Here is an 11,345-nt window from a genome sequence, read left to right as displayed (position 1 = left end):
CTAGTCTTGGAATTCTCCCATGAAGAGCATTGTTGACACTGACCATAGCTTTGAAGCTATGCAGTGCTTGTTCTGGACTGCTGAGGTTCTCTTTAGAGCGATGAGGATGAATGGGATCAAGAATGAGGACATCAGACAGACCGATCTTGTTAGATGTGTTAGATGTAGATGGTTCAGAGAGACAATGATTCTAGGGGTTAGAGCCATGGTTTATGTGGCTCCCTGAAACCTGGGAAGATTCACCACTGTTCTGTTTCCACTTGGGTCTCTGGCTGCATTATAACATATTAATCTTTTCACAGACTAATAGAGCTCAGTGAAAATATGTCTTGTCCTTTCTTCAGAAATCTAATGACCTATATTTCTTTGGATTTAGATTATTATTGATTTTTTTCCCTATTTGAAATATGATATTTGCTGTTGCTCTAAGTGTCTCTATGTTTTAATTTGTTTTACTTTTGTGCGACCAGACTGTTGTGTGTTGCAGATTTCTGTTCAGGTCCCTCTCGAAATGAGGAAAATAAATAAATAAATAAATAAATAAATAAATAAATAAATAAGAAATATCTAAGTGTGACCCAAGCAGAAACAATAGAAATCTGTAAATGCTTTTAATGACATTATGCTATATTTAACAGTTACAGTTGACCATATTTATTTAAAAAAAAAAAAACCAGTCCTTATGAGAGCAGAGGACAGTATTTCCTATGTAATGTTATTTCCATGCAGGTCCAGCTCCGTGTCCTTTAAACAGACAACGTGTCCGGGTCTACAGTCAGAATCAGTGTTCGTGAGTGTGCAACTATTGACAGTAATTTGTTGAATTAATGTGGCGGTTAGGTCAATCTAAGAGTGTTTTCAGCTGAGAGAAAAGGGAACTGACGTGCGTCTCCTGCCTCTCTCCAGCACCGGGATTCGTCGTGTCGATTTGTTTGTTTATTTCGCTCTGCGGCGCGTGCCTTGTGCTGCTGATGCCGCGCGCTTCCCAGTGACAAAAAGCCGCTCTGCAGTTTGACCAATCAAAGCGCTTATCAGACTTTATCTCTGTGGCGAACAAGTTCCACAGTCTCATGCCTGTCACATTTTTGCCAGTGCGTCAAAAGAAGAGATGATACCGGGTTCAGAGCGCCCCTCCTGCGGTCCCAAGGTCTCTCTTGTGGAATCCCCGCTGGACCTTTAAAAGTAAACATGCCGTGTAACGCCAGGGTCCTGCTTCTTCTTTTTCTGTCTTTGATTCTAATGGCCGAGTCTCGGAAGCTGGGAAGCAGGAGAAAGCGGTGGTCCGAGCCGGAGGAGACTCTCAAACCAGGAAAGTAAGTATTCTTAGATTCAGTTCCACCATGAGGTCAGAACTGATGATCAAAACACTGTCGATCAATGGAAGACACTCATCCTCCATCCATTCGTCCTTCAATATGCACTCAGTCTGGAACTCTATTCTGTGGAGCTATAGAGACAGCTGTCGGGCAGCTTAGATTTGTGAGAATGAACAAAAGCGGATGTGTTCTGTTGATCATGTCCATCCGGACTACTCGGTTTCCTGGGCTCGCGGTGAGCCAGCCAAGTCGTGCGTAAAAAGACAGTCAGACGCAGAGGGGAGATTCTTACGTGATTCAGAAGCGAAAGAGGACTTGTGCTTGCCTGCACAAATAGGTTTAAGGTTTTCATTTAGCTAAAATTAAAAAAATAATAATAAGAAGAAATCATCATCCCCTCTTTGTTTTCTTTTTCACCATTTCAAAATAATACATTCAGACATAAGAAACACACATTTCCAAATTCAGGATTTTTCACATCATAAAGCCTTTCAAACAAAAATTTTCTCTGATCTCCAAACCAAAGGCAGGAAGCTAAGAAGACAGAAAATAAGGTTACAAGATCGAGCTTGTGTACATTCAAAAGTCTCAGTTTAACATTTCTTTGGGTGTTTATGTCTGAAATTAAATTGTATGAAATTTAAGTTAATCAAGTAAATGTAATTGAGTCTAGATAATCTGCACCTCTGCTCTGAAGCAGTGCTCCTCCCAACAATTCTGACTTTCTGAAAGCTGAAGTTGGATGTTTTCACAGACAGAATTTTAATTTCCAGTGCATTTACCAAATGAAGCCAGGACTTCATCTGTTTATTGTTTGTGCTGCTTGTTACCCATCTCATTGTCTCAAAAGCTTTCATACTGTAACGTTTTTTTTTTTTTTTCCATATTCGTTAAGAGGAAGAGCAAACCAACTTGGCAAACATCCTTCAAGCAGAAACAAGCATCAAGATAAATATTAATATAAAATGAACCTGAGATGAGAATTTACATTGGACAGTAAAATAAAAAGATGTATGATATCCTTTATCACACCATTAATGTCTGTATTTGTCTGACTCTGGAAAAAAAAAGCGCATTTATTTGTCTCTGAAAATAGTTCCAACCGTGTATTTATTCAGCGATTTAATTTAAAGAACTGTGATGCTCTTTTTTTCAGTTCAACCATTCATTTATATGATGACTGATCCCAACCCACTGCCTTGTAGGTAGACATGAAGACAGACATGTTGTGATGTACTGCACTGTGTTAACTGACACCACAAGGACATAAAGTGGACCCCACTACATGGCAGAGTGACCAGTTTATGTAGTATGACTCAAACAATCCTCTGATACATGTACCTCAGACCGGCTAGGTGACAGTACGTAGAAAACGTCGTTCTAGATTCCATCCTACAGGTCACCACCAACCCATCTGTGATTCTAACAGATTTTCCTCACTCAGCAACACACCCATTGTGAAGCTGACTCTGGTAACCATCAGAAAGGTGACATTAGAGACACCAGCAGCCATGTTTGAATGTTTACCAGGAGCCAGAATGGGCCACCTCAAAGAATAAGCATAAATAAAGTAAGATAGTTGTTTATGCTGGTGGTGATGACACCCAGTTACGCCAGTCAGAGGTCGCTGTTGCTTGAGTGTGTAAGTTTACTAAAACAATGTCATTTTTTCTGGTCTCCAGCCTGATTGGACCAGTGATGACATGTTGCCGTTCAACTGCTGGTTGTCTAAATGGAATCCTGAAAACAATGTGGGCTACATTGATAATTGGCAAACATTTTGGGAAAAACCTGGTCTGATCCAGAGAGATGGTATCATCCCACTTTGGATGGAGCAGCTTCTTCTCTCTAGGAAATTGCCCAAATTGATTATTCCTTCAAAACAGTGACAGCCGAGGCTCCAGACCAGGAAGCAGAATTATGCAGCTTAATTTTTGCTCTTGCTAAGTGATTGTCCAAGAGCAGGGAATGCTGCAAGTCAATGACTCATTGTAATCTGTTGAGTTTCTTATAGAAAACTTTTACAACCACTTTGAGATACAAACTGCACATGACTACATTATTTGAAAACTACCATCAATTGGAATGTATCAATGATTGTTCTGAACTTCTGTTTTATGGATTGGGTCAAAATAAACCAAATTTAATTCAATTAAAAGAGGACCAGTTCTGAAGGAGGTCCAAGAATTGATTTGATTCAGTTTTTGATTCAATTTAGTTTGACCAAGGTCAGTTTGAAGAGTAGTCATCTGGGATCAGGGATGGATTTTGAGTTCAATTCTAGCTTCCCCACCATTACACGCTGAAGTATCCTAAAGCAAAACACTGAAATTCCAGTTTCCTACAGATCTTCACATCTATGTAATTTGGAAGTTCACACAGTTTTTCTGTACAGTTCTGATAGCAAACAGAAGGTTTACAAAATATGATTATGGTAAGAAAGAAAGGAAATCATAATATGACCCATTCATTTACTCTGATCTCCTTTTGTTCTTAGCATCGTCATTCTGTAACTGTTCTGGCATGCTTCCTGTTTCGCTTTTTCCATGATCAAGTTGAACATGATTATGTGTCTTTGTAGGACCCTGGGGGAAACACCTGATGCTGTAGTTCTTGTTGGGAAGACAGGCTTGGAGGCTGGCATGGTGAACGGGTGTGTAGCTCATAGAACATTAATGTCAGTCATTCAGCAACAGAGATCTAATTCTATTTCACTGTTCTAATGAGACATTGCCTCAAGTTGACCAACTTAAGATGTAATCTAACAATAAATTGGAAGACTGAATCAGCTGTCATTTTATTTGATACATTTGGTGGACATTGTCCACATCCATATTCCTTCATACTTATTAAAGGTTTTATTCTACAAACAAAAGTTTGTCCTCAAGTTTATATTTAATTGGTGGCAGGAAACTTTTTGCGCACATTCTTGCAGAGGCCCCAAGGACTTTTGAAGAGTTTTTCTAGAATCTGGCTTTTAATTTTTTTTATGTCCAGTTCTTGTACCTGACCATGATTTTGTGAATGTCTGCATTGATAATTGAATAGGTGGTAAAATTAAGAAGGTTCAGGCTTAAAAACTCACCGAAATAAATCTGTTTCAAAGAAAAAGAAAGAAAATCCAGTAAGATGCCAGACTAGAGAGATCCTTTAACCTCCATCTGTTGGATGAAAGGTTATCAGATAAGAGCTATCCAGGAATCATAAACTCTTTGAGACACATCTGAAAATAGTCAGATACCTTTCTGAAAATAACAAAAACAGTGACAGTTCAAATAAAAGCAGCTTATCAGGCCAAAAAGGCTTTTAAGGACTGCATAAAAGTTTGGTTCCTCTCAAGCATAATGTAAAGAAGTCATAAAAAGCCTTTGTAGTCTGTAATTATAAGTACAGTGTGTATTTCTTGATACTTCTTTGCACAGAATAAAAATGTGTTTATTATTAGCATATATAAAGAGGCATAGTTTTGAGCAACAAAGATCAGTTTTGCTGTTCACATGGTCACCTTGTCATTGTTTAAAATATGTTGATTCTTTCTCCCTGTTTCTCTGTTTACTCTCCTCAGTCCTCTGTCAAGGAAGATCATCGATGGCACCAAAACACGAAAGCTGAAAACCAGTCACCTTCTGCGTGTGGACGAACACGACTTCACCATGAGGCCAGCATTCGCAGGTAAGCAACTTCTCTTGAAAGCTACCACTACTTTAGTAGATATTCTATTCTATTCTATTCTATTCTATTCTATTCTATTCTATTCTATTCTATTCTATTCTAGTCATATTCTATGAAAATAAATTGAGATTCATTTGACCAAAAAAATTTAAGTCCAATTCAATTCACTCCATTCCAGTCCAACCAGTCTCAAGTAGTCAGATTCAGATCCAGTTACACCCAGTGAGTTGTTGACAGCAGTACCTCTGTTCAGTGGCTCCCTAACACCATTAGTTTTTATAGATCAGTTGGTTTCCCTCCCTGCATATTTCTTCAGTTTTTTTTTTTGTTAGTTTTTTTTTTTTTTTTTGTCAAAATTACATATGTCAGAAGATAAAACAAATTTTACCATCAAGCAAAGATAACCCAACTAAACACAAAATGCAACTCTGATGATGATTTAATTTATGAATACATAAAAAGTTATTGAAAGCAATCTGGCACAGTGTGGACAGAAATGACCCCTTTGTCTGAAGGTAAATTTACCGTAAAAAACTTTTCTTTTTTTTTTTTAAGCTGCACTCAATTCCTGAGCCACACCTGCCTGTTATCACTGTCGCAATGTAGAATTAAGATACCATTTGAATAAAATCTGAATGAAAACAAGAAACGGTGTAAAAGACCTCAAGGTCAGAAAAAAATTCAAAAATAAACGAGAAGCAAGGTCTATCAGTCTGGAAAGGGGAACATGTGGAGTAAAACTAAAACAAAGACAAAAGAACATTATACCAACAGCTGAACAGTTACTTGCTGCAAGTAAATATAATTTCAGCTCTCCACCTGAAAATTCTGAATTTAGAGAATTTCAAGCTCAGACAAACTTGGGTTTGGCATTAAGTCCAACTCATCACTAATAAAAGTTGACTCTGGAATAGCCTAGTTCAAGTCTGCACTTAAATCTGACTGGAATGATGTGGCTCAACCCTAAACATGCAGTTCATGCTAAACATCTGATGGTAGCTGTTGTTGCCAATGGTGATACAACCAGTTTTACTTCACATAGGAGAGCTTTGTTCTGATATCTTTTAATTCATAACTAGGGTAAGGGTTAGGGTTAATGGAAGTAATACTTCCAAGAGCCACAGCGATAGAACCATGTTCCATCACACTGAGTTAAAGTGACAGAACCCTGCAGAACCTGGAACAGAACTCCTCCCCTCGCCTCATTGTTACCATGGAGTCGTGCTTCTTGCATCTGTCTACAGCACTGCCAGGATTTTCTGAAGCTGTTTGAGGTGTTTTTTTTTTTGTTTTTTGTTTTTTTTTGTATTTTCTTCAATACATCATTTCCACCATATGTTGGCAGAACCATTCTGTCATGTTAAGTTTGTAGTCATTATCTCTGTGGTTGCTTTGCACCTTGAATGTCAGAAAAAGCCCCTGCTGCTTGAATTTTAGCAGGCAATTAAAAATAAGGAGCTTATGATTCAACTAAAGAGTCCAGCTCTTTGCTGTTTAGAATTAAACAGCTCTGTTTAAACCACTAGAGGAAACGGACCGTGGTGAATTTTAGGACAACAGTTGCAGCCACAGATGGGAGCATACGTCCCACTGAGGAGCCTTTTGTCTTGTATTTACTTATCGTTATTGTCAGATCCTGCAGAAAACTCATTCTAGCATCACCAAACACTGACTTGTGTGAGCAGTGAGCATCCCATTCCCTTTCCAGGGAGAGAGATTTCAGTGCAATCCTCTGACTGAGGGAGAATTGTGAGTCAAACAGCTGCTCTGGTTCCTCTCAGTGTCATCAAAGCTTCTTACAGAACTACTTCCTGTTTGTTGACTGCACCACAATAATTGAAACTTTCTTTCTGATCATGATTCTGGAAACACAACCAAGTAAAATGCAGTTATGCCAGATGATTTTTTTTTCAAACAGTAAACAGTATAACAGTGAAGTTAATTTTATTTGTCCAAAACAGAATCCAAAATAGCTTTATTATTAATGTTTACCTAGGAAAAAAAAAACATTTTATGTCCAGTAGTATGATCTGTTTCTGGTGTCATAACTAAATCAACAGCACCAGCTCCCTTTGGTCAGACCTAATTCAAACAGTGGAAGAGATGGGGAATATTTGTCATCACGTTACTTTTGAATTTCTTTGAATACAGCTGTTTGATCCTCTCTGCGTTAGGTTGAAAAACATAGATGAAAACAGATAGATCCACCATGCATTAGTCCATATTTGTATAAAAATAGCACTGAGATATTCTGCCAAAATATCGACTCTAATGCATTGCATCACTGGAATTCCCTCTTTGGATTTACCCTTGTAATGCATAGGCCTAGCTGTCTGATCTAAGCGTGATGAACCAGTGCCGGATTTACAGCTGCTAATCCAAGAGCAGATGAGTGTGGGATGGGTGTCCTCAGCATCTGTAGAAATGACATGAAGATTATTCTGTGATCGCTAAGTTTGGAGAAATAAAGAGTTGGGATTTCTTTTAGGAGCACCTGTATACAGAATATGTAGAGTTACTTTAAATGGTGTACTTGTTCATGGCTTCAGATGTAAAGTGAGTACATATCAAATCAAATTGTGCAAAATATGAAACACACAGCTGAGATGGAAATTAATAAATTACTAAGCAAACTGTGTACTGGTATTATATTGGGTTAAAGGTAGTTATGTCAGATTTAGTAATTATCTCAGGTTTATATTAGCATCAGAAAATTCTAATTCCCTGCATGCAAACTGGTTTATTAATAACTAAAATTGCTGGCCTTATGGAGAGCATTTCCCATGAATCCCACTAACAAAATGGTTCACCTTATTTGACCTTTATTCTGATTGTACATATGTTTTAGCATTGTGTTTCATATTATTTCTGAGTTATTACCTGATAAGCAGTAAGGACAGAACATCATCCTGCTCTCCTCTGCCAACATTCAGCCTGGAGACACGGACCATTTAAAACATCTGTGCTCGCAAATAACCAACATTAATTAACTGAATTTCTTAGTGGTTATTATACAGACAGTGGTGTAACTTTCTGAATTAGGAACAGAAAGGTTGCGTGCTTAATGACTCACATAATTAGCTTAATTAAAAAGGAATCAGCTGGTTGACTGAAATCTCAAACCCACCTAGTATAGCTACTTTTATGACAAAGTATGGAAACAAATAAATTATATTTTTTATTGTGCTCATGTGTTTTTGTAACATTTGCATTTTAAAAAGGAAGATTTGGAATTATACAAGCTGTTGGGCTTTGGCAGAACTCTGAAAAAAGAAAAGACGTATCATTAAGACTCCTCTGGCAGCCTGAGCCCACAGATTGAGTTGCATTCTAATTTGACTTGAGGTGCTCTCTGCTCTTGGATGTTTGTGTGTGCGTGTGCGTGTGTGTGTGTGTGTGTGTGTGTGTGTGTGTGTGTGTGTGTGTGTGTGTGTGTGTGTGTGTGTGTGTGTGTGTGTGTGTGTGTGTGTGGTAGGTTGGGGGTGTAGCTTTCTGGCCATAAGGAAATGCCAGTGGATGCACTTTAGCATTACACTGAAGTGCTGTTGAGAGCCATAAAGAGTCATCAGGAGCTGTGGAGTGGAGCTTTGCTCTGACACACTAATAGGTGTCATCTAAGAATTAGTGATTACTGGGAAAATTTTCTGATGCAAAAAAAAAAGCTTCAAAACAGCAAAAAGGCTTTGGATCAAACACTCATGCACCCTGTAACCAGGGGAACACACACAGCTCAGAAAAGCTTTCTGAGTCTAGTTGTGGCCATGTGCAGCTGCAGACTGAGCTGAGGCACCAGCAGACCTCTGCTTCTCATTTCTGCTTTTTCAGCAGGTGTCTGATGTTATGTCACACCAGCTGAAGCTCAGGATTTAATGTGTTCGGCACGTGTTGTGGGGCATATGGTGTGAGTAAGAGAAAGGAGGACAAGACCGACAGCTGGAACTGGGCAGGAGTTAATATCCCATCTTCCAGGTAGCAGATTTGCTGGGCCTTGGGTTATGTAAGGCTGGCACCCGTACGGCTTCACAGATTAACTAGACCACAGCAGCCAATGTCACTGCACTGAACAAATGACAGAAGGTTCTGTCTGTTTGTTTTTTTCTACTAATGATAAGGTTAGTAGGATACTCTTCCATATCCCTTTAAATCCCAAATTGTCCTTATTTCTAATCCACTCAGTCAGTTGAGCAACACACATCAGTAAACTGCAGAATCCTGTCAACTATTTAACCAAAAACATTGTGTGAAGTGATGTGTATTATTAGTCATGGCTTACCAGAGTATTCTATCCTCTTATTTTATGAGGGAGCGCTTCATGACAAGGAAGCAGACGACATCATGAGTAGAATAACACTGTTATATTTATTTTTATCAGAAACTCTGGCTGATAAAAAAAAAAGCTATTGGCTGTGAGCCAATTCACTTGATTCAGTTCAGATATTTATAGAGTTCGACTCCAACTCAGATCAGAGTCATTTCAGGTCAGCTGGCATAAAACAAAATATTCTCTTCCATTAAGACCAATTTACTCATGTTTGGTCCAACTGATCCAATGCTTGTTCCAGAACCAAACTGATCAGAATTAAACTGTGTTTAATAGAATGAATTAAGCTGACTTGAACTAAATGTTATTTAGCTTGTATAGTGAATAATGAGCTGAATTCAGTCTGAACCTGATCTCAGTCCATGTCAGTTCAGCTCATTTTAACTCAACATTTAATACATCAGTCATACATTATATTAGCCCCTGTGAAAAAATAATATATCTAAGTGCATTTTAAATATGCTGTATTTTTCTGAAATACATTTTTAGTGGGTTATTGAGTAGATATACTTGCTATAGTACAATTCTGTGATAGTACATTGGCAATGTACAAAATGTAATTTTTCTTCAGCCGTAAAGTGTGTTGAACGTCATCCTTCTGTGTTCTGTGTTCTGGTAGCCTGATGTGTTTGCAGTACTGTGTATATGAAGCATGTAAGAAACAAAGTGGCAAAGCAGAATAATAAAAGACATTGATAAATAACTAAAAAGTGTACTTTATTAGCAATTATAATAAACTGAAGGTTTAATTGGAGCATACTGAGATCACAGAAGCAATATAAAATATATAATGCTTCTATATTTAGAAGACATTCTAAATACATTTTGTGTTATTCTTTCACAAAATGGCATACTTAAGATGTACTAATCAAGCCTGGAAATTGTACACATAAGGGTTTTTTATGTTCTAACTAGTATACTTTTAGTTGTTGCACTTTAGCAATGTAATAGTACACTTAGTATACTTCAAATTTTTCTAAAGTTTTTCTACAATTTAATTACAATTTCATTATAATTAGGGCTTCACAGTGGCACATTTGGTAGAGCTGTTGCCTTGCAGCAAGAAGGTTCTTGGTTCGATAACCAGCCTGGAGTCTTTCTGCATGGAGTTTGCATGTTCTCCCTGTGCATGGTGGGTTCTCTCTGGGTACTCCAGCTTCCTCACACAGTCTAAAAACATGACTGTCAGGTTAATTGGTCTCTCTAAATTCTACCTAGGTGTGAGTGAGTGTGTGTGCATGGTTGTTTGTCCTGTCTGTCCCTGTGTTGCCCTGCCTGGCGACCTGTCCAGGGAGACCCTGCCTCTTGCCCGAAATGTTCATTGGAGAGAGGCACCAGCACCCTTCCCAACCCCACTAGGGACAAGGGTGTTAGAACATGGATGAATTGATAAATACAATTAAAATATATTTATTCCAAAATAGCATCCTTTCAGTTAAATAACTCTTAACAAACTTGAAGTATAATGATGATTAGTCTGGCTTCAAGTAAGACTTAATATACTTAATATATTTATTTTTCACAAGGGTGTATTGGGTTTTTAAGCATGTTAAAAAGTGCTATATTACATTATTAAGTGAACACAGTTCATGGTGGGAAGACTCAGCTGATTAAAACAGCCCAACACAAATGTGAGGTTAGGGGTGTGCCATATTGTCTTGTTTACAGTAGTACCAGTGGTGCTACATGCTAATGCTTTCTTATACCATTACAACAAAGAAGAAGCTGGTCAGCTGGTCCACCCTCTGGTCTGGTCTGACTTTCACAGAATCAGCTGCTACCTGCGAAAAGAAAAGGATTTACAGAAGTTTCTGTTGTTTGGCCGCTGCAGCAGGGGAGGGCAGAGCGTTAGGGTGGGGTTGTGGTTGTCGGAACATGAGAGCTAAAAATCTAAACACTGACAGATATTACTTCAGTGGAGCTGTTTTAAAGTTACATATTTGTTTGGCCAAATTCAACAGTAATTTTAAAAAAAGCAGAAAATGTGCAATATCATCTGTGATATTGTTCTCAAGGTTTTTAAATAAATAAATAAA

The 11,345-nt window shown here is 38.1% G+C and overlaps 1 protein-coding gene and 1 long non-coding RNA gene across 2 annotated transcripts in view; one reads left to right on the top strand and one right to left on the bottom strand.

Annotated features, from left to right (window-relative positions):
• The window catches only part of LOC106939101 (uncharacterized), a 10,315-nt gene extending 6,640 nt beyond the window's left edge, over window positions 1-3,675 (bottom strand). The window contains exon 1 of the long non-coding RNA XR_001422758.1: window positions 3,662-3,675. This is a non-coding gene — a long non-coding RNA (uncharacterized LOC106939101). The remainder of the gene's footprint in view (window positions 1-3,661) is intronic.
• The window catches only part of LOC106939100 (gamma-aminobutyric acid receptor subunit rho-2-like), a 14,999-nt gene continuing 4,340 nt past the window's right edge, over window positions 687-11,345 (top strand). The window contains exons 1-3 of the mRNA XM_015021396.1: window positions 687-1,313; window positions 3,898-3,969; window positions 4,882-4,988. Of these exons, the coding sequence (XP_014876882.1) occupies window positions 1,189-1,313; window positions 3,898-3,969; window positions 4,882-4,988 (304 nt within the window). The 5' untranslated portion in view covers window positions 687-1,188. The remainder of the gene's footprint in view (window positions 1,314-3,897; window positions 3,970-4,881; window positions 4,989-11,345) is intronic.

Source organism: Poecilia latipinna, unplaced genomic scaffold, assembly GCF_001443285.1.
Source record: "Poecilia latipinna isolate Pla-1442-1.1 unplaced genomic scaffold, P_latipinna-1.0 Scaffold2771, whole genome shotgun sequence".
NCBI lineage: Eukaryota > Metazoa > Chordata > Actinopteri > Cyprinodontiformes > Poeciliidae > Poecilia > Poecilia latipinna.
The sequence above is the reverse complement of the archived record's forward strand: the minus strand, read 5'-3'. Positions and strand labels throughout refer to the sequence as shown.